This window comes from Rhinolophus sinicus, chromosome 3, assembly GCF_057876585.1.
Source record: "Rhinolophus sinicus isolate RSI-liver-muscle chromosome 3, RSI-T2T, whole genome shotgun sequence".
NCBI lineage: Eukaryota > Metazoa > Chordata > Mammalia > Chiroptera > Rhinolophidae > Rhinolophus > Rhinolophus sinicus.
This window is the reverse complement of record NC_142503.1, coordinates 99036081-99059611: the sequence shown is the minus strand read 5'-3', so window position 1 is coordinate 99059611 and position 23531 is coordinate 99036081. Positions and strand designations below refer to the sequence as shown.

At 39.3% G+C, this 23531-nt stretch overlaps 1 protein-coding gene across 4 annotated transcripts in view; it reads left to right on the top strand.

Moving 5' to 3' along the window:
* Positions 1–23531, top strand: part of LOC109437491 (S-adenosyl-L-methionine-dependent tRNA 4-demethylwyosine synthase TYW1-like) — a 246138-nt gene that overhangs the window by 25509 nt on the left and 197098 nt on the right. For 3 of the 4 annotated variants that reach the window (XM_074328473.2, XM_074328475.2, XM_074328477.2), the window contains exons 6-7: positions 3564–3851; positions 19512–19634. In XM_074328473.2, the coding sequence (XP_074184574.1) occupies positions 3564–3851; positions 19512–19634 (411 nt within the window). The remainder of the gene's footprint in view (positions 1–3563; positions 3852–19511; positions 19635–23531) is intronic. The other variant, XM_074328474.2, reaches the window with a different exon arrangement.

Sequence of the window (23531 nt, the reverse complement as noted above, 5' to 3'; positions counted from 1 at the left end):
TCTTTCTTCTATTTACAGAAGTCCTTTTAGCATTTCTTGCAATGCTGGCTTGGTGGTAATAAATTCCTTTAGCTTATTCTTTCCTGGGAAGCTATCTCTCCATCAAGTTTAAATGATAGCCTTGCTGGATAAAGCAATCTAGGTTGTAGGCCTTTGTTTTCCATCACTTTGAGTATCTCCGGCCACCCCCTCCTGGCCTTCAATGTTTCTGCAGAAAAGTCATTTGATAGTATTATGGGAGTTCCCTTGTATGTAAGCCTCTGTGTTTCTCTTGCTGCTTTTAGGATTCTCTCTTTGTCTTTAACCTTTGTCATTTTAACTATAATGTGTCTTGGTGTGGACCTGTTTGGGTTTCTCCTGGTTGGAATTCTCTGCACTTCCTGGGCTTGTATGTTGGTTTCCTTCATCAGGTTCGGGAAGTTTTTGGACATTATTACTTCAAATATGTTCTCAATCCCTTGTTTCTTCTTTTCACCTTCTGGTATTTCTATGAAGCGCATGTTGTTGCGTTTGATGTTATCCCAGAGGTCTCTTAAACCATCTTCATTGTTTTTTATTCTTTTTTCTTTCTGTTGTTCTGTTTGGGTCATCTCTGCTAACTTTTCTTCTAAGTTGCTGATTCAATCCTCTGCTTCATCTAACCTGCTGTTAATTCCTTCAAGTGAGTTCTTTATTTCTGTAATTGTGTTCTTTAGTTCTAACTGGTTGTTCATTATGATTTCTCTGTCCTTCTTTATGTCCTCTCTAAGCTCCTTAAACATTCTATCATCAGTGTTCTGAACTCTGTCTCTGATAGGTTGGTTACCTCTGTTTCATTTGGTTCCATTTCTGGAGGTTTCTTCTGTTCTTTTATTTGGGACATGTTTCTTTGTTTCCCCATTCTGGCTGACTCTCTGTGTTTGCTTCGATGTATTAGGTAGATGCCCTAGAGTTCTTAGTTCTTGCTGGGTTATCTTATGTAGTATGTGTCCTTTATATTTGACTTGCGCTACTTCGTTCTTCTCCTCTGCGTGTGCTCCAAAGGAGACTCTTGTGTTGTGTATATTGTCCTGTTAAAGAAGATCTTTAATTGCTTTTCGCTTGTGAGTAGGTGGGGTTAACTCCTAGGCTGACTAGTTGTGAGACTTGGCTCTGCCCACTGCAGGGTGTTCTGCTGCGTGACGGTTGACCACTTAAATGTGGTTTGGCCTCTATGGGCTCTTGTGCCTGTAAAGAATCCTCTCTTGGTGTGTCACTTGTAGGTCAAACCCGGTAGTACTCTGGCTTGGTCTGGAGTTGGCCTCTGGGTATGTTGAATCTTGTGCGTCTTAAGCTGGGCCCTGGTAGGGCAATTTCCGAACAAAGCAAATCACCAAGCACAACAACAACAACAACAAAGGAAAAAACAAATGCACTCACATGTAAAAACAACCGACAACCCCCACTCAACACAGGCAAAATGTCAAAGATATAAAGACAAAAGAAAACAAAACAAAAAGCAGCGCCAATCTTGTCTTAAGCCCACCAAGTAATCTCCAGGTTGTCCTCTGCTGTACCAAAGAATCCTCTGCATATTGTGCAGGCAGAGCCGGTCACCTGGTGCCCAGAGTGACCTTGGGACTGCAGATTTAGATGTGTGGGGCTGAGGGGTCTGGACGGTAGTTTTTACAAAGCCAGTGCAGTTTCTGCCCTTGCCTGCACATATGCACACTGAGAGTAGCACCACCAGCCCTGTGTCCAGTTCTCCTGAGTCTTAGGGCACTTCTTCTGTGTGTGTGTGTGTGTGTGTGTGTGTGTGTGTGTGTGGTGTGCGGGAGATTTCTGACCTTCTGAAAGCTGGGAGCTGTGTCTCCCGCTTACTGCTGATCCCTGGGAATGTCTCCGCAGTTGTAATTGCCCTGCCCCAGGCAGGCCAGAAAGGGTGGGGGCTGGGGATGGAGGGGTCTTCTCTTTCCCAGCCCAGCTGTGTCACTCTCTTCCTGCAGGCCAGAAAAGGTGGTGGCTGGGGGCGGAGGAGTCCCCTCTCTCCTAGTCCAGCAGAAACCACAGTCCTCCCAGCCTCTTCCCTTGGCCAGAGCACCAAGGCTCCTCTGCACTCTGACACCACTCCTCAGTTCAGGGGCCAGTTCAAGTCTCTGGAAGGGCAGGGGTAGGATTGGAAGAGCAGGGGGAGGGGCCCAGGTATGGAGTTTGTGTCCTGTGTCCGGCCTAGGGCTTAACTGGAAGTATCAGCTGAGGTTATTGCTTCAAATGCTAGATATGCTGCCCCCTCGGCGGGAGAGATCAACTGTGGGACGCAGGGAAAGAGCCCACCTCCTGGCTTTTGTGTCTCTGTTCCGTCCTGGGATCCCTTACGTCTCTGCAGCTGCGGATGTCCGCTGGTTTTCCACTGCCGCAGATGTGGGCCGGGCCGCATCTCCACAGCCAAAGGTGCGGACCGCGTCCCCACAGCCGCTGATGCGAGCCGCGTCTCCACTCCACTCCGCTCCCTTCCCTCTTCCCCTGCTCGCCCAATTTTCCCCACCTGCACGCAGTCCTTGCACAAGTCTCTTAGCTGTTCTGCGTGATGAGCAGAGAGTCCTTTGATGGGTTATAAACGTCCCTTTTCTGATAAGATCCGGAGAAGAACTCAAAAAGTGCGCCTCGCTGCCGCCATTCCTATGATGTCACTCTTAATCATTAATTTTTAAAGGGAACTAGAAAGAAAACATTTACTGCCCTTTATGTAATAAAATATTAATTCTTTTGTTTTCCGTGATATTTTTCTAAATGAAATTAAGTTGGCTCTTTTCTTTTTTGCATTCTGTTCTCTGTACTTTAAAAAATAAAAATTTGGAGGCTCTCAGTTTCTTAGTGGTTCTAAAAAGTTAGTAAAACTTTTTTTGTATGTGTACCTTTACTCAGAGATGGGTTCAGTCTGGCTCACCTGTCTTTGGTAGAATATGAGTAAAGGTGAAAGTGCTCGTTCGTTAAACTTGTTTACATTGAATTGTTACCTCATCATGTATATTTCTTGCCTTATTTTCAAAAGACTTAGACAAAAAATGGTAAAATTCAGATATGTAAATATTTTGTTTAATGACTTGCCACTCAGGATGTCTGTTAAGCATTTTAACTCCTAGCTGTGCTTCTTGATGCCCCCTGTGTCCCGTATTGCAATAAAATAAATACATTCTGAGTTTATGAAATTGTGAGTCTTGCCAAATGGATTCCATGTGCATTTTGTTATTAAATGGGCTTTGGCCCTATAGGCTTTGTTACATTTTGGAACAAATTTGTTTTTCTAATGAGTTATTTTGTTCTGACATTGTTTTGATTCTGGTTTTCAAATTCTTTCTTTAGGCATTAACCCTTGATTAAATAAAAGGTTTGTTTGTCCCTTCGTTAAAGGGTATCTTTTGCAGAATCCTACCAGAATGTGTGGACTGCAGTCCTGGGGGTTGTGGCTGGGGCTGGAGGACCTGCTTCCATTTGGATAAGCAGCAGGGCCCACCGGCACTCCAGGCTTTTGCAGAGCAGTCTACAAACCTCTGATTTAGATGGTGTGAAAACACAAAACTCTCCTCTATCTCTCTTTCTTCTAGGTTGGCAAGAATGTTGATAAGTGGCTGTGGATGCTTGGTGCACAGCGGGTGATGACCCGAGGGGAGGGTGACTGCCATGTGGTGAGAAGCAAACATGGCAGCATCGAGGACGACTTCAGAGCTTGGAAGGCCAAGTTCATCATGCAGCTCCAGGTTCTTCGTAAAGGAGAGAAGAAACCCTGTGATGGCAACTGCAAGAAAGGCAAATGCGAGTCTCGTCAGCCTGGATCAGAGGAAGTGGAACCAAGGTCTCCTGCTCAGGACAGACTGCAGCAGAGAAACCATGTGGTGTGTAGCCTGTGTGGCCCTCCATGTCCCTGCTTTCCCCCTACATTCGGACATGCTGAACCTTACCTCTGCCCTGAGAAACTATTTCATTGGCTTCTGCTTAGAAGAAGATTTGAAGCTCCTATGGGCTGTTTTAGTGAGAGTGCAGTCTTAGGAGTTAAGCCATGTTGTGCTGGATGCTTTTCTGTATCTCACCTTTAATTGTTGCATTGCTAGAGTCAAACAGATTTCTGCCACACTTTGCATATAGAAAACGGGTCCAGAGAAGTTACATATGTCCCGGGCTGAGCTCAGCTCTTTTTATCCCCAAACCACATGTTCCTCCTCACCTCTCTAAAATGGCTCTATTAATCACACAAACTTAAAGGCTGCAGGTCATCCTAGACTCATCTTTTCATCCATCACATTCTAAACATTTCCATTTCTTCCTTCTTCAGATACCCCAGTTCTTTTGAAGCTCATGTCATTAGGCTGTATCACAGCTGTTGTCATTTGGCCACCTGCTCGCTTGCTTCATTCAGGAACAGCTTTACATTCTGACTCACTGGCTTTCTCTGCACCTCGTTCCTGCCATCACTCCTGTGGCTAAGTCATCCATGTAGATGATTTGTCTCACACCCTGGCCAGCTTTTTGGCCTTCACACTTCCTGTAACCATTTTCATCACTGATGGCCTCTCACCTCCATGGTCACCTGAAATTTCATGTTCCTGTGACCCAAACTCTGACTTCTTTCCAGCACACCTACTTTAAAACTCTTTTGATCCCATACCTTTTTCATTGGATAGTGAGAATTGCTCATTTCACTTCTGTCTACCCAGTCTAGATTTTATGATTGTTCTTTACAAACACCTTCAGTTGCCTGGCCTTCCGCTCCATTGCACGGCTGAACTCCACACCACGCTGAGACGCGCTGTCTGCCTCCCCATTGCCTGCTGCTTGCTGTTAGACCAGACTCGAGTATGAGTTCAGAACTGCCCGACAGTCTCTGACGTTCTCCTGCGAATGCCCTTCCTCACTTTCCAAGATGACTGTTTAGTACTCTTTTTCTCTACCCCTTCCTCCAGCTCTCCTGTGAAGCCACCAGAGAAGAATGTTCTTATTGTCCCTGCGCTATCTACAGATGTTCACCATCTTTTCTGTCCCTGAAGACCAAGTGTCTGGTTCTGTTGAAGACTGCTTTCTGTGCATGCTCTGCAATCAAGGACTTTGTTCCTTTGTTCATTGCATCTTTCTCTCCTGCATTGTTGATCTTTCCATCTCTACCAGATAGTTCCCATAAGTATATAAACATACTCTGAAGTCATCTGTGTTTAGACAAGCACAATTCCTTTGTTCTGTGTCTTTCTGCTGCTGTTCTGTTTTTCTAGCCAGTCTGTTTGCTTGTATTTGCTTGTTTTCTCTCCACTTGGCTTTGAACATTTTAAGAAACTTTTCAAAGTGCTGAGGTAAAATTCACGTAACAAAATTAACATTTTAAAGTGTATAATCCAGTGGTATTTAGTACATTCACGATTTTGTGCACCCACTACCAATATCTGTCCATCATCTCAAAAAAAAAACAAAACCTTCACCCATTAAGCAGTCACTCTTCATCCCCTTTCCCTCACCTTGATGACCTCCTGTTTGCTTTCAGTCCCTTTGGACTTACTTATTCTGGATATTGTAGACAAATGGAATCATGTAACATGTGACCTTTTTTTATCTGGCTTCTTTTACTTTATGTTTTGGACGTTCATCCATGTTGTGTCATGTGTCAGTTCTTTATTCCTTTTTATGGCTGGATTGTATGAATATATCCGTTTTGTTGATCCATTTGTCTGTTGGTGGACATTTTTGTTATTTGTCCCTTTTAGCTCTCGTGAATAGTGCTACTCTGACATTCATGTATAAGTATTTTAGTAAATTTTCAGTTCTTTTGGGTATAAACCTAGGAGTGGAATTGCTGGGTCATGTGGTAATTCTGTGTTTAGCTTTTTGAGGAACCACCAGTTATCTGCAGTGGCTGCTCCATTTTACATTCCCACCATTAATGTACAAGGCTTTGAATTTCTCCGCTTCCTTGCCAACAGTTCTTGTTTTCTGTGTTTTAGATTATAGCCATCCTAGTGAGTGTGAAGTGGTGTCTCCTTATGGTTTTTATTTGCACTTGCCTCTGATGACTAATGATGTTGAGCATTTTTTTGTATGTTTATTGCCATTTGTATATCTTCTTTGGAGAAATGTCTATTCAGGTTCTTTGCCCAATTTTTAATTGGGTGGTTTGTCTTACCACTTGTTGAGTGGTAAGAGTTCTTTATTATATCCTAGATGGTAAACCCTTATCAGAGATACAATTTGCAAATACTTTCCCTATGTAGGTTTTCTTTTCACTTTCTTGATCATGTCTTTTGATTCACTAAAGTTTTTGATTTCCATGAAACCCAATTTATCTGTTTTCTTTTGTTGCTCATGCTGTTGGGATCATACATATGAATTCTTCGCTAAATCCAAGGTAATGAAGATTTAATCCTATGTTTTCTTCTGAGAATTTTATAGTTTTAGTTCTTATATTTAGGTCTTTGATCCATTGTGAGTAAATTTTTGTGTGTGGTATGAGGTAAGGGTACAGTTTCATTCTTTAGCATGTGTATATCCAGTGTCTCAGCACCATTTGTTGAAGAGATTATTCTTTCCCCATTGAGTAGATTTAGCACCCTTGTCAAAAGTCCATTGTTCGTAGATGTGTGGGTTTTCTTTCTTTCAGTGTAACTAATTTCATTGATCTATCAGTCTATCCTTCTGCCAGTACCTCACTGTAGATTTGTACTTAAATTTTGAAATCAGGAGTTCTCCAACTTTGTTCTTTTCCAGTGTTTGTTTTGGCTATTTGGGGTCCCTTGCAATTCCATGTGAATTTGAGGAGCAGTTTTTCCATTTCTGCAAAACACATTGTTGGGTTTTGAGAGGGATTGCATTGAGTCTGTAGATCACTTTAGAGAGTATTGTCATCTTAGTAATATAAAGTCTTCCAATGCATCAACATGGGATGTCTATTTAGGTGGGCTTTAATTTCTTTCTTCAATATTATGAGTTTTCAGTGTCCAAGTGTTTCACTTTGGTTAAAATTTTTTCTTAAATGTTTTATTTCTTTAAATGCTATTGAATTTTACAGTGGTCAGAGAATATATTTTGGATGATTTTAATCTTAAAATTTATTGAGACTTGCTTAGGGCCTAACATATGGCCTGTCCTGGAGATTACTCCATGTGCACTTGAGAAGAATATATAATCTCTTTTTTTGGGTGGAATGTTCTATATAAGTCAGTTAGATCTAATTAGATTATAGTGTTAGCGCAGTCCTCTGCTTCCTTATTGATTTATCCAGTTGTTCTAACCATTATTGAAAGTGGGGTATTGAAGTCTTCAACTATTAATGTAGAACTGTCTTTTTCTTTCTTCAGCTCTATCAATTTTTGCTTCATATGTTTTGGGCACTGTTAGGTGCATATGTTTGTAATTATTAAATCTTCTTGATGTGTTAATGCTTTTATCAATATATACTATCCTTTGTCTCTTATAACAATTTTGACTTTAAGTTTATTTTGTCTGATATTAGTAAAGCTACCCCCACTCTTTTTTGATTACTATTTGTATGAAATATCTTTTTCTGTTTTTTGACTCTTAATCTGTTTATATTTTTGGATCTAAATTGGGTCTCTTGTCTACAGCACAGAGTTGGTTCCTGTTTTTTCAATCCATTTACCTGTCTCTGCCTTTGAATTGGAGAGTTTAAACCATTTTGTTTAAAGTTATTACTGATAAGGGCTCACTTCTGTCGTTTTATTATGCTTTCTATGTATCGTATGTATTTTTGTTCCTCAATTTCTCCATTACTGCCGCCTTCTGTGTTTTATTGATTTTTTTTTTTTGTGGTATGCCCTTTTGATTTCTTTCTCATTTTTGTTTCTGTACATTTTAGTTATTTTTTGGTACAGTTGTCCCTTGGTATCTGCAGGGAATTGGTTCCACGATCCCCTATAGGTACCAGAATCTATGGATGCTACAGTCCCTTAATATAAAATGGTGTAGTATTTGCATATAACCTATGCACATCCTCCTGTATACTTTAAATCATCTTTGGTTACTAATAATACCTAATACAATGTAAATGCTGTGTTAATAGTTGTTATATTTTAGGGAATAATGACCAAAAAAAGTCTGTGCATATTCAGTACAGAGGAAACATTATTGGCCTAAATACATGCCAGCAACAGTGTAACGCTTTTTCAAATATTTTTTGACTGTGGATGCAGAACCTGGGGATATGGAGAACCGACTAGTTATCCTGGGGATTGCAGTCAACCTCTTTGACTTATAAGACTCTATTTGAATTAATAAACTTCAGTATACAAAAACTGTGCTCCTATTCACCCCTGTTCTCTTCCCCTCTATGTTGTTGTTACACGTTACAACTTTATACATTGTGTTCCCATTAGCATGGATTCATAGTTCATTGTTTTATGCATTTGTCTTTTAATTCACATAGATTAAAAAAAAGAGGAGTTACAAACCAAAAATACAATAATATTGGCTTTTGTATTTACTTATGTAGCTCTCTTTACCACTGTTCTTTCTTCATATAGCTTTGGGTCTTTATCAGATGTCATTTTCATTTCTGCCTGAAGGACTCTTTTTAGCATTTCTTGCAGGACAACTCTTCTGGTAATGAATTCCTTCAGTTTTTGTTTATTTGAGAATTCTCCATTTCTCTTTCAATTTTGAAGGATGGTTTTGCTGGATATATAATCCTTGGTTGACAGGTTTAATCCTTGGGTTTTTTTTTTTTTTCTTTCAGGGGTTTAAATATGTCATCCCACTGCCTTCTGGCCTTTGAGGTGAGGTACCTGGTGAAAAATTAGCTGTTAATCTTATCTTTTTGAAGATCCTTTGTATGTTAAGAGTTACTTTTCTCTTGCTGCTTTCAAGATTCTGTCTTTGTCACTGTCTTGACAGTTTGGTCATAATGTTTCTCAGTTTGGTTCTCTGAGTTTATCTTTCTTCAAGTTCATTGAGGTTCTTGGATGTGTAGATTCATGTATTTTATCACATTTGGGAAGTTTTCAGCCATTATTTCTCCTATTGTTTTTGCTCTTTTTCTCCTCTCCTAAAACTTTCCTTTTTATATGTTGGTATGGTTGATGGAGTCCTACAGGTTCTTTGGGCTTGGTTCATTTTTCAGAATGGTCAGTTTCAACTGATCTGTCTTTATGTTTGCTGATTCTTCTGCTTGCTCAAATCTGCTGTTGAAACCCCCTAGTGAAATTTTCAGTTCAGTTATTATGCTTTTCAGCTCAAGAATGTCTCGGTGTTTCCTTTTTATAATTTTTATCTGTGTTGATGTTCTCTATTTGTTGAGATGTTGTTCTCCTGTTTCTTCAGCTTTTTTTCTATGGGTTTCTTTACCTCTTTGAGCATATTTAGTACAGTTGACTTAAAAGTCTTTATCTAGTAAGTCCAATGTGTGTGTTTCCTCAGGGACAGTTTATCTTCAATTTCACCTGTGAATAGGCCATACTATTTATTTCTCTGTATACTTCATAATGTTTTGTTGAAAACTGTACATTTTGAATATTAAAATGTGAAAATCAGATTCTTACCCCTCCTCAGAGTTTATTTTTATAGTTCGCTGTGGGTTGTAATTGTTTATTTAGGGACTTCTAAAAACTATTTTTGTAGACTGTATCTGTTGTCATGTGTGTTTCTGAAGTCTGTTTCTTTAGCTAGTGTTCAGCTAGTGTTTTGACATTTTCCTGGAATGTTTTTTTGAAGTTTCCTTTTTTTTTTTTTTTTTTTTAAGTTAAACAGCAATTTTATTTTTATTGGTGGGAAATAAGCTATAAGTATCATGGACTAGGAAGTAAAAGTCTTAAATTTCTCTTCCCCTACATCCACGTAAAAGTAAATATTTCCTTGCAAAGATATCTGTCATGTTTGTTTTATAGATATTGTTTATTTTATTTATTTATTATTTATTTATATTAGTTTCAGGTGCACAAAACAAAGTAATACTTATACGTTTATCATTTATATCCCTCACACTATGTCAACCCCCCTCCCCCCATTCATTATCCCTCTGACATCGCACACTATCCCTCTGACATCGCCATTACATTTCCACTGTCTCTATTCCGAATGCTGTACTCCGCTTCTTGTAAGTATATTCATACATACGTGTGTGTGTGTGTGTATATATATATATATATATATATATATAAACTTGTAGTTGACATTCATTATTGTTCAGCTTCAGCTTCAGGTGTACAGTGCAGTGATCAGGCATCTACATCATCCTTAACATGGTCTCCCTAATGAGACAAGTGTCCATCGGATACCCTACAAAATCTTTACAACATTATTGATTACATTCTCCAAATTAACTTTCGTAACCCCGTAGCAATCTTGTGGTTACTGTGACGTTTCCTTTTTCTTAATTCAGTGTTTACTTGGTTATAAACCTTTCACTAATTCCTAGAATTCTGACAAAGTTGGAATCTGTTGGTTTTTGCTTAATTTTTAGGTGTTTCTGTTGGGGAATAGGCCCTTGGAGTTACCTGCTCTGCCATTTTTTCTGACACCACTATTCTTAACATTTAAAAATTTTAAATTAAGAATATTTTAAAAATTAAGAGTGACGCTTGTATATTTAAAACCTCAGATAGTACTTATAGGCTTATAATTAAAAACTGACCTCCTTTGCTTAATTCTATCTAATTCTCAGTCTAGTTGTGTAGGAAACAGCTCCCTGGCCCATGCCGGTATTATGAGCCTTGAGCTCCCCCTGGCTGGGGCAGTCAGTCAGTTGTCGGTCGGCCGCTCACAGCAGTTCACGGCAGCTCTTACCTGCTGCCAGCCACTCAGGCTGGCTGCTGGCTGCTCACGCTGGCCACTGGCCGCTCCTGGCAGCACACAGCAGCCTGTGGCAGCTCACGCTGACCTCTGGCTGCTCACCCAGCTCCAGGGAGAGCTGTTTTTCACAATCTTAGATGTAGAGGGCGCAGTTCACTGCCACATGTGGGAATAGAACTGGCAACCTTGGGCGTGAGGAGCATGGCGCTCCAACCACCTGAGCCACCAGGCTGACCCTCATGTTCTTGTATAGTTGTATCACACTTTCTGATTAGACCATTGTTCATTGTTTCAATATTGTGATTGTGTACATATTCACATCTATCATACATACTATATTGTCACACTTTCATTCTTATACATTTATTTCCCTTAAGTTAATTGCTACATTTGCTTTGATTTTTCTATAACCATTACTATTCATTCCAAAATGCTTAACAGAACTGAAAATTGTTTTCCAGTATTGTGTAGTTTTTATTGAGTTCTTGGAAGCTTTCGTGAGTCATCTTCTGCTTCACATTGGCGTGTCCAAGCCTTTATGCCGTTGAACAAGTCTTGTGTCTTCATCCACTGTGATGCACAGCTTTACCTTATCTAGATTCCTGGGTTGGATTCCCTGATTCTGGTGTCTCATATCTTCTTATTTCTTGGTTGACTCTTGTTTTTTGGAGTACATTCTTCAGTAGCACTATGAGAAAGGGTGTCTTGGATGTAAATGTTCAGATTTGTCATATCTGTATGTCTTTTTTTTTTTTTTAATTTATTTTTTAATTTATTGGGGTGACAATTGTTAGTAAAGTTACATAGATTTCAGGTGCACAATTCTGTATTACATCATCTATAAATCCCATTGTGTGTTCATCACCCAGAGTCAGTTCTCCTTCCATCACCATATATTCGATCCCCATTACCCTCATCACCCACCCCCCACCCCCCACCCCTCTTACCCTCTGGCAACCACTAAACTATTGTCTGTGTCTATGAGTTTCTGTTTCTCATTTGTTTGTCTTGTTCTTTTGTTGTTTTTGGTTTATATACCACATATCAGTGAAATCACATGGTTCTCTGCTTTTTCTGTCTGACTTATTTCGCTCAGCATTACTCTCTCAAGATCCATCCATGTTGTCACAAATGTTCCTATATCATCTTTTCTTACCGCCGAAAAGTATTCCATTGTGTATATGTACCACAACTTCTTCATCCATTCATCTATCGAAGGATATTTTGGTTCTTTCCATGTCTTGGCCATCGTAAACAAAGCTGCAATGAACATTGGAGCACACGTGTCTTTATCTCTAAATGTTTTCAGATTTTTTGGGTAGACACCCAAGAGAGGGATTGCTGGGTCATATGGCAATTCTATTCGTAATTTTTTGAGGAACCTCCACACTGCCTTCCATAACGGCTGCACCAGTCTGCATTCCCACCAACAGTATATGAGGGTTCCTTTTTCTCCACAGCCTCTCCAACATTTGTTACTATTTGTCTTGTTGATGATAGCCATTCTGACTGGGGTGAGGTGATATCTCATTGTGGTTTTGATTTGCATTTCTCTGACGATTAGTGATGTTCAGCATTTTTTCATATGTCTATTTGCCATTTGTATGTCCTCTTTGGAGAAATGTCTCTTCAAGTCCTCTGCCCATTTTTCAATTGGGTTGTTTGTTTTTTTGTTGTTGAGTTGCATGAGTTCCTTGTATATTCTGGATACTAGCCCTTTATCGGAGGCACTGTTTGCAAAAATCTTCTCCCATTCAGTTGGTGGCTCTTTATTTTGTCAATGGTTTCTTTTGCTGTGCAGAAGCTTTTAAGTTTCATATAGTCCCATTCGTTTATTTTAGCTTTTACTTCCATTGCCTTTGGAGTCAAATTCATAAAATGCTCTTTGAACCCAAGGTCCATAAGTTTAGTACCTATGTTTTCTTCTATGTAGTTTATTGTGTCAGGTCTTATGCTTAAGTCTTTGATCCATTTTGAATTAACTTTGGTACATGGTGACAAATAGCAGTCCAGTTTCATTCTTTTGCACGTGGCTATCCAATTCTCCCAGCACCATTTATTGAAGAGGCTGTCTTTGCTCCATTGTATGTTTTTAGCTTCTTTGTCAAAAATTATCTGTCCGTATTTATGTGGTTTTATTTCTGGGTTCTCAATTCTATTCCATTGGTCTATGTGTCTGTTTTTCTGCCAATACCATGCTGTTTTGATTATTGTAGCCCTGTAGTACAAGCCAAAATCAGGAAGTGTGATACCTCCATTATTGTTCTTTTTCCTTAAGATTGCTTTGGCTATTCGGGGTCTTTTGTGGTTCCAAACAAATCTGATGATTTTTTGTTCTATTTCTTTAAAATATGCCATTGGGATTTTGATGGGGATTGCATTGAATCTGTATATTGCTTTGGGTAATATGGCCATTTTAACTATGTTGATTCTTCCAATCCATGAGCACGGAATGTCTTTCCATTTCTTTGTGTCTTCTTCAATTTCTTTCAAAAATGTCTTACAGTTTTCAGCATATAGGTCTTTCACATCCTTGGTTAAGTTTATTCCTAGGTATTTTATTCTTTTTGCTGCAATTGCAAAAGGAATTGTTTTTTGTATTTCTTTTTCTGAGATTTCATTATTAGTATATAGGAAGGCAATGGACTTTTGTGCGTTGATTTTGTAGCCAGCAACTTTACTGTATTCGTTGATTGTTTCTAATAGCTTTTTGGTGGAGTCTTTAGGCTTTTCTATATATTGCATCATGTCATCTGCAAAAAGTGACAATTTAACTTCTTCATTCCCAATTTGGATGCCTTTTATTTCTTTCTCTTGCCTGATTGCTCTGGCAAGGACTTCCAACACGATGTTGAAAAGCAGAGGTGATAGGGGACATCCCTGTCGTGTTCCTGAACGTAGAGCAAAGGGCTTCAGTTTTTCTCCATTAATTATGAGATTAGCAGAGGGCTTGTCATATATGGCCTTTATTGTGTTAAGGTATTTTCCTTCTATACCCATTTTATTAAGTGTTTTAATCATAAATGGATGTTGTATCTTGTCAAATGCTTTTTCTGCATCAATTGATATAATCATATGATTTTTGTCCTTTATTTTGTTTATGTGATGTATCACATTGATGGATTTGCGGATGTTGAACCATCCTTGTGCCTCGGGGATGAACCCCACTTGGTTGTGATGAATAATCTTTTTAATGCATTGTTGTATTCGATTTGCTAGAGTTTTATTTAGGATTTTTGCATCGGTATTCATCAGAGATATTGGTCTGTAGTTTTCTTTTTTTGTGCTGTCCTTACCAGGTTTTGGTATCAGGGTAATGTTGGCCTCATAAAATGAGTTAGGGAGTATTGTCTCTTCTTCAATTTTTTGGAAGAGTTTGTGCAGGATTGGTATTAGATCCTCTTTGAAGGTTTGGTAGAATTCACTAGTGAAGCCATCTGGTCCCGGACTTTTGCTTTTGGGAAGGTTTTGGATGACTGATTCAATTTCGTTACTGGTGATCGGTCTGTTTAGATTTTCCAGTTCTTCATGGTTCAGCCTTGGAAGGCTATATGTTTCTAAGAACTTGTCCATTTCTTCTACGTTGTTGAATTTGGTGGCATTTACTCCTTCATAGTATTCTTGGATGATCCTTTGTATTTCTGTGGTGTCCGTGATAACTTCCCCTTTTACGTTTGTGATTTTGTAAATCAGTGTCTTCTCTCTTTTTATCTTAGTAAGTCTAGCCAAGGGTTTGTCAATTTTGTTAATCTTTTCAAAGAACCAGCTCTTTGTCACACTAATTTTTTCTATTGTCTTTTTGTTCTCTATTTCATTTAGTTCTGCTCTAATTTTTGTTATTTCCTTTCTTCTCCTGACCTTGGGTTTTACTTGTTCTTCTTTTTCTAGTTCTCTAAGGTGTAACATGAGGTTATTTATTTGGGAGTTTTCTTGTTTCTTGAGATAGGCCTGTAATGAGATAAATTTCCCTCTTAAAACTGCTTTCGCTGTATCCCCAAAATTTTGGTAGGATGTATTTTCATTGTCATTTGTTTCTATGTATCTTTTGATCTCTCCTCTAACTTCTTCTTTGACCCAGTCCTTCTTTAAAAGTATGTTGTTTAATCTCCATGTATTTGTGTTTTTTCCCGCTTTCTTTTTACAGTTGATATCCAATTTCAAAGCCTTGTGATCAGAGAATATGCTTGGTATGATTTCAATCTTCTTAAATTTGTTGAGACTGATTTTATGTCCCAATATATGGTCTATCCTTGAGAATGTTCTGTGTACAGTAGAAAAGAATGTATAGTCTGATGTTTTAGTATGAAGTGCTCTATAAATGTCAATTATGTCCATTTCATCTAATGTGTCATTTAGGGCTACTATTTCGTTATTTATTTTCTGTTTGGATGATGTATCCATAGCTGTCAATGATGTATTTAAGTCCCCTAGTATAACTGTGTTTTGGTCAATTTCTCCCTTTAGTTCTGTTAGTAGTTGCTTGGTGTATTTCAGTGCTCCCTGATTGGGGGCATAAATATTGATGACTGTTATGTCTTCTTGTTGTACAGTCCCCTTCACCATTATGAAATGTCCATCTTTGTCTCTTGTTATCTTTTTCACCTTGAAGTCTGTTTCATCTAATATCATTATGGCTACACCTGATTTTCTCTGGGTACCATTTGCTTGGAGTATCAATTTCCACCCTTTCACTTTGAGTCTATGCTTGTCCTTGTAGCTGAGATGTGTCTCTTGGAGACAGCACATGGTTGGGTTTAGTTTTTTGATCCAGTCTGCTACTCTGTGCGTTTTTATTGGTGAGTTCAGTCCATTTACATTTAGGGTGATTATTGATATGTGAGGATTTCCTGTCATTCTATCTTTAGTTTTCTGGTAAGGCTGTGTCTCCATTGTTTCTTTGCCTTTTTGTTGTTGTCTATTATTTCTGTGTGGTGGTATTCTATGATGTTTCCCTCTGTTTCTTCTTTTATTTCAGTATATATTTCAGTTCTGGATTTTTTTTTTGAGTGGTTACCCTTAAGTTTATGTAAAAGAAAGTTTGATATTTAGAGTATTCCATTTTCTTTAGCACGCTTACTTTCTCCATTCCCATATTCCGGTTCAGGCCTTTACTCTCCCCCTTTTTGAGTTTTGGTTGCCACAAATTGTCCCTGTTGATGGTGGTCGAATAGCCTCCTTTAGTATTTCTTGTAGTGCAGGTCGTGTATTAAAAAATTCCCTCAGCTTCTGTATGTCTGGGAAGGTCTTTATTCCTCCTTCATATCTAAAGGATATCTTTGCTGGATATATTATTCTTGGCTCATGATTTCTTTCTTTCAATAGTTTGAATATTTGGTTCCACTCCCTCCTGGGTTGTAGAGTTTCTGCTGAAAAATCTGATTATAATCTAATGGGCTTTCCTTTCTAAGTTACCGTCTTCTTTTCCCTGGCTACCTTGAGGATTCTTTCTTTGTCGTTGATTTTAGCCAGCTTCAATACAATGTTCCTTGGAGAAGACCTGTTGGGATTGAGGTAACTAGGTGTTGTATTTGCTTCTTGGATTTGAGGGTCCAGTTCTGTCCACAAATTTGGGAAGTTCTCATCGACAATTTGTTTGAATATATTCTCTGTTCCCTTCTCTCTTTCTTCTCCTTCTGGTATGCCCATTATTCTTATATTGCTCTTTCTGATGGAGTCAGAAAGTTCTTGTAGAGTTCTTTCATTTCTTTTAAGTCTCAAGTCTCTTTCTTCTTCTATCTGTGTCATTTCCAGGTTTCTATCTTCGATGTCACTGATTCTTTCCTCCATCTGGTGAACTCTACTACCTAAGCTGGTTATTTCATTCTTAATTTCTTCTATTGCGTTCTTAATCTCCAGAAATTCTAGTTGGTTCTTTTTTTAAATTTCAATCTCTTTCATAAAATGCTCATGCTGTTCTTTGATTGAGTTTCTGAGTTCATTTAACTGCCTATCTGTGTTTTCTTGTATCTCGTTGAGTTTTTTCAGAACTGTAATCTTGAATTCTCTGTCATTTAAGTCACATATTTCTGTATGTTTAAGTACCTTCTCTGGAGATTTGTCACTTTCTTTCTGAGCTATCTTGTTGCCTTGGTTATTCATGGCGATTACTGGTTTACTATTTCTCTTCCTAGGCATCTACAGGAGTGACTTCTGGAACAGGTTGGTAGGAAGCGGTCTTTCTTTTGTTTTCCAGTACTTGTTGGTAGAATGTTTTATTATTTCTCCAACTGCAACTTATTTTTCTTCTCCCACATGGTAGTGCTATGTTTTCTCTGCACTATTCCAGCTTCTCACACAATGGGGGGATTCCCTGGGAGACGGGCTTCTCCTCCGTTAATAGTTCGTCTAGGTCACAGGGCGCAGTGTCCCGGTGTGTATGCGGAGAGCTTTTGATGTTCCAAAGTTCTTCCAGCTCCTGATTCAGAGCCCGTTTGTTTCAGCAGTTCTGTTTACTCCTGCAGGGATCCGCCCAGGTAGGTGGGGTCAGGGGCAGGGTGAGTTGTGAGAGGTGGCCCAGAGCAATGGCGGTGACCACCACCACAACGGTCCTGCTTCCACAGCTCTCTCCCCTTTGCCGGAACTAGTTGGGCTGTGAATTTGTGTCTGCGGTCCACAGTTCTCAAAACAGCAAATTTTCCTTTGTTTTGATCTGATACTGCTACTTTTTCTCTTCTAGCACAGGGCAGGTGGCGGCGGGGCGAGCTCTGGGAGGGTAGGGAGGGGGCGGCTGGTCTCAGTGCCTAAGGCTCCGTTCTCTGCTCGGCAGTGCGGGCTTAAACTACCGTTTTCAGCCTTCTTCCCTCAGTCTTTTCTCCGAGGTCTCTGCCGTGAGTGTTGGGTTCAGCCGTGTTATATGCTGTCCCCTCAGCCCTGTGGAGCCCTGGCGGAGCCCTAGCAGTCCGATCTCCCGCAGCTGCGGTAGTTCCGGGAAGCAGCGAGCTCGGTGCACTCTGCGAGGTCTGCGTCCTGCGCCTGCGCCCCTCCGTCTCTGCACTTGTCCCTTCCCTTCTCCCCCCACTCGCGCGAATCTCCCACCTGTAGCTGATTTCAGTCGGTAGTGGGCCTCTTCGTCTTGCCTGTCTGCTGTGCAGGGAGTCCTTTGTGGAGTTTTTGTTGTTCGATTCTTTGTAATTTCCATGGGAGCTTTACAGAGGCTCACCTCACGCCACCGTTTTTCCGGACATCTATATCTGTATGTCTTTATCCTACTTTCGCAGTTGATTAATGCTTTGGTTGAGTATAGAATTCTAGACGGGAGTAATTTTCTTTCAGAAATTGAATGCATTGATCCACAGTCTTTTAGTTCAGTGTGTTGCTTTTGGAAACCCCAGTTTACTTTGGTTTTGAAGTTTTCTTATATAATTCTTCTCAGCTCCTCTCACAAACCTTTGAACCTCTGAATAAATTCCCTCTAATCATCTATCCTTTGTTCTGTTGTTTCCCCAAAGTTTTGGCCTTGTTTGTGCTTTCCTCTCTTGCAGAGAATATTTCTTTCTAGTTTATCTTTACATCAGGGATGCAGCCTTGTGGGGGTCCTCGCTTTGACTCTGGTCTTCTGTGTTAGACTCTCTTAGCACCACCTCCTCAGCTTTACCTGCTCTTCCCTTGTCCTGTATAGCTGCCAAAATAGGTTCTCTAGAGTTCAGCAGATACCTGTAAGCTCCATTTCTCACCTCCTAAGATTCTCTTTTTAGTTCAAACTTGGATTCCGTACATTTTTGTCAACACAGTGATAAATTTAAGATGATGCTTTTAAAATACTATGTTATTCAATTTTGGTTGTTTTTTACGGGAGAGTTTTTTAATGAAATTTCCCCTGCAGCTGGGAGCAGAAGTTCCAGTTAACTCTCACCCACTCTGTTTGGCTCTCTACCTCACTTTTATAGGTCCAAGGGACTTCATGTTGTCAAGCCTCATGGATATTTCTCTGTCTTCACTTTACTTGACCTCTGAACAGTGTTGGACATTACTGACTCCTTTGAATCATCTTCTTGTGACTTTCATGACATCATTCTTAGGGTTTTCTTCCTTTTTCACTTGGGATCTTCTCCATGTATCTAACCTCTACATGTTGGAGTCATTTAAAGCTTGGTGCTAGGTTCTGTTGTTTGTTGATACTTTCTTCCTGGATGATCATACATAGTTTCATGGCTTTAATTCTCTCTGTATGCCATTTATTCTTAGGTTTGTATTTCTCTAACGTCTATCCTAAATTTTGTTCTCATATATGCAGTTGCCCCTTTAAAATTTCTGTGTGGATGTCTAAAGCATTTCTTATTTCACAAATGCAAAATGGAGCTCTTCATTTCCACTCTCCCAGTCTGTTTCTCCCAAAGTCTTTCCCATCTTAGTAAACACCACCACCATCTCAGTTACTTAAAAAAGAAACCGAAGAGCCGTGCTTGATTCCTTTCTTTGTGTCATTCCTGCATTAATTCCTCACCAAGTCTGGTTTGTTCTTTGTCTAAAACAGCGGTCAGAAAACTTTCTGTAAAGGGCCAACCTGTAAATATTTTCAGCTTTGTGGGCCATATGGTTTCTGTTGCAACTATCAGTTCTGCCACTATATCAAGAAAGTAGCCATAGACAATATGTAAATAATGGGCTTTGATTTGACCTTCAGATTTGACTCGAGGCTGGCTGGATTTCGCTTGTGGGCCATAGTTTGCTGACCTCTAGCTAAAAGTATTTCATATCAAAATAGTACTTTCACAGTTGGGAGGGAGGGTGGTTTGTGCTTTGAACAATGTGTTTCTGAAGTACTGCTATTCCAGCAGGAGGGACCCTTTGAGAGCGCCAGTGCGGACGAGTCAGGTCCCGAGGACCAGCCGAGTGTCCCTTCTGTTGTCGACGTTGAGGACCTCGGCACAATTGTGAGTCGTGTGAGGAAAGAAAAGGTACTGTGAACTTGGGGAATGTGAACTTGAATCCTGCAGCTTGCTAAGCTCTGTCACTCTGTAGTAGTGTGGAGTCCATCTGAGCTCATATTAGACAGTTTTATTTCTTTGCCTCCTGCCTTGATAGTTTTATACCTTCTTGCCATTTTTACATGAGCTGTGTGAAAAATCTTCCCTTTCTGGCCCTGTGAAAATGAGATTATAGGATAGTCAGGGAAGGAGAGACTTCATTCATTGCTGTGGCTGAAGATGACAGGATGAAGAGCATGAGGTTGATTAGTGTGGAGATTCCAATTGCAGCTCTTGTGTAAAGCTGTGTCGCTGTCGCACAGATGGAGTGGCTTAGGGATGACGGCAGCTTGGCCTGCCGGTGTTGAGGTCAGTGTGGCTGGAGGTCCTCAGTATGTAGGAAATGTTAGTTTGGGACGTCAGTGTCTCAGTGACTACATGAATGTCAGAATGTGCAGTGCAGTAGATTTTATGCAAATTTCAGTGATCCAAAATTGAAATAATGTGTATGGTTATATAAAAATATAAAGTCTTAATTTATGTGTGAGTTTTGAGAAATGAGAATATTCTAAACTGAAAATGTATCAAGTACATAAGTGTTAGAAACAAAAGAAGTAAAACTATGGAAAAATCCAAGAAAATCAATGATTGAATTGATACAAACTCAAATGAAAGGATTGAGTAAGGTAGCAGTATATAATAAGGTAAAAAGTCAAAAATCCTTTATATTTTTAAACAGTAACCTGCTAGAGGCTGTAGTGGAAGACTTCATTTACACCAGCCACGTGAAAGATCAAGAAGTACCTAGGAGTACATTTAGAAAGAAATACACTATGTGAGGAAAAGTTTAGAACATTTTTGGAAGCTATAAAAGTGCCTTGAACAAATGGAAAGACATTCCTGTTTTTAGATCTGGCTACTCAGTATTGCAGAGATGTCAGTTCTTTTAAGTAAATACATAAATTTGATGCAGTTCATTAAAAATTCCAGTGAATTTTTTTCTGGTGCTAGACTGGTTGATTCATGTGGAAAAATAAACATGCTACAATACTATTTTGGCAAAAATAGTAATGAGAAAGATTAGCTCTATCAGATATTGAAACTTACTAAAAGTTATCTACAATTAAAACTGTAATAGCTCCTGATGAGACAGATCAATGTAACAATACAATTTCAGGAATAGCCTCAGTAATATATGGGAATTTCTTATATGATTGAAGGTGGCATCTCTTCTCCCCAGGGAGAAAATACACTTTTAAGATAAATGATGTTGACAACTGGATAGCTACTTGTGAAAAGATGACATTGGCTCTGTACTTCACACATATATCAAAATAAACTCTAAATGGGTCAGAAATCTAAATGTTTTAAAAAAATATAAATAGTATAATTAAATGCATTATTCTATAACTTGGAGAAAGGTTTTCTATATGATTCAAAATCTAGAAGTAATAAAAGATTGAATTTATCAATGATTTTAAAAAAGATTTGCATGGCTATAAGCAAAATCAAAAGACAAATGATAAAGTGAGGGAGAAATCTGCCCCTGATAAAGAAGGGGTTAATTTTTCTACTACACAAAGCCCTCTTAAAAATTGAATGAAAAAGAATAGAGCTAAAAAATGGCAAAACACACGAATAGGCAAATCTCATAGAAAGGTATACAAATAATATTTTAAATATATGAAAAAAACGCTCAAATTAAAACTGCAGTGACATACACATCTCACCTATCAAAGTAGCAAAAAATTCAGAACTTGGACAGCACGCACACTTGCTGAGGCCCTCGGGCACCAGGCACTCATACCTCACTGCTAGGAGTCCAGAGTGATGCAGCCCATGTGGAGGGCCGTGAGCAGTCTGCCACCTTCACATGTATTTACCCATGATCCAGCAGGCCCGGTTGATGGATTTGCCATGAAGATAAATCTTCACAAAGACAGCATCTGCACAAGGTTATGCCTCGCAGCATAGGTAGCCAACAATGGACAGAAAAGCATGATATAGCCACAAGATCTAATGTTGTGCAGTGTGAAAAATAATAAGGTGTATCCGTATGCATTAATGTGATTTCCACGTGGTGTTGGATTTGATTTGGAGGCTGATGTGAACTTAAGATTTAAAAAAAAAAAGTATATTTATTGTCATTATATTTACAAATTTATAATTCAGGTGTATGTGTATGTAAACAATATTTTGTAGCTGTCTTCATGGGAAGGACCTTTCATGTTCTGACACCAACTAACATCTAGTTCAATTCAAATGACCTGCAGTTCAATTCAGTTCTGACAGGTTTAGGGCATAGTCCTGCATGACTCCACTTCCCCACTTCAGATAGCAGCTGTAAGCCTTGTGGCCCCCCCCTGCATTTCTGATGAACTGGTTATAAATTTGGGGATTCTCATGGTTCCCTCAGGTTTGATAATTTGATACAATGACTCAGAACTCACTGTAAGCACTATACTTATGATTACAGTTTTATTACAGAGGATACAAATTAGAAACAACCAAATCAAGAAAACAGGGCAAGTTCTGGGAGTGAAGGGGTGAGGAAGAGACCCAGAGTTTCTGTGCTCTTTCCTCATGGAATCTGGGCCTTTCCATATCAGTGTGTTCATGGCTGGGAAGCTCTACTGAGCATGAGTATCCAGAATTTTCATCCAGACGTTTCATTATGTAGACAGGTTGATTATGTCATTGGTTATGTGATTGAATTCAATCTCTAGCCACATGCTCTGCTCCCTGTAGATAGATCCCACTGGCCCAAACTTGCATTTTTGTGGTTGGTCTTTCTGGTGACCAGCCCCCATCCTGAAGCTATCTGGGCCCCCTATGAGTCACCTTATTAGTATAACACTTAGGAAATGCCAAGGTTTTTTGAAGCTCTGTGCCAGAAACTGGGGGCAAAGACCAGATACCGTCTTAACTATGCCATAGACCTAGAAACAAACAAGCACTCATATCTTGTTTTCTAAATATCATTCCCCTCTGAAAGGAACCCAGGCTACTTGAAGAAATGGCTGATTCTTGGGTTGGGGAAAGTAGAGGAACATATGGGCCTGGACATCTTGTTGAGCAAGTAAGTCCTCAGTGACTGATGGAGATAGGTCAAAAGGACAGAGGACTCTGCTGAAAGGGTTTCCCACAGGCCAAATTTGGGACAATTTGAGCATTAAAAATGAGCCTAATGATTATATGATGAATATAATGGATTGTATTACATTGACTTAAAAAAAAATCAATCCTTGTGCTACACAGAGGGGAAGCACAGAAGCAAGTCTGCAGAAAGTTTCAAGGCAATTAACATAGAAGGTGTGATAGAATTAGAAGATCATCTGTTTATAATTCCCCTGGTGTAATTGATTTAAGCAAGGATTGAGTGAAATGCCTTTGGGGAACAGACTCACATAGTCGCAAAATATCATCCCAGAAACAAAACAATTTAGACATGCCAAAAATAAATCAGTGGGAAAAAATACCCCACAGATTATTTACTAATTACAAAGGGAAAAATGTACCTTAATAAATGGAGTGACTAGATGACTCCCATCTATACTACCAAAGAATCAAATTTAGCATCATCATTTGTATTACAACTTGACCTTATGTGCCTCCTGATATGGTGTGTAGCAAGATATATACAACATCATTTATGTAGTTTTGTGTCAAAAAAGTCTAACCTGAATCTAATCATGGGGAAACAATCAGATAAATCCAGAATGTGGGCAGTCCATGAGACAACTGACCAGGCTCTTTAAACAGTCAACATTGTTAATAACAATAAAACATGGGGTGGGACTGTTCTAAGATTAAAAATGACTAATAAAACATAATCAAATGCATTGTGTAAACTTTGATCTTGAATCTAAGAGAAAGGGCCGTTGTCTG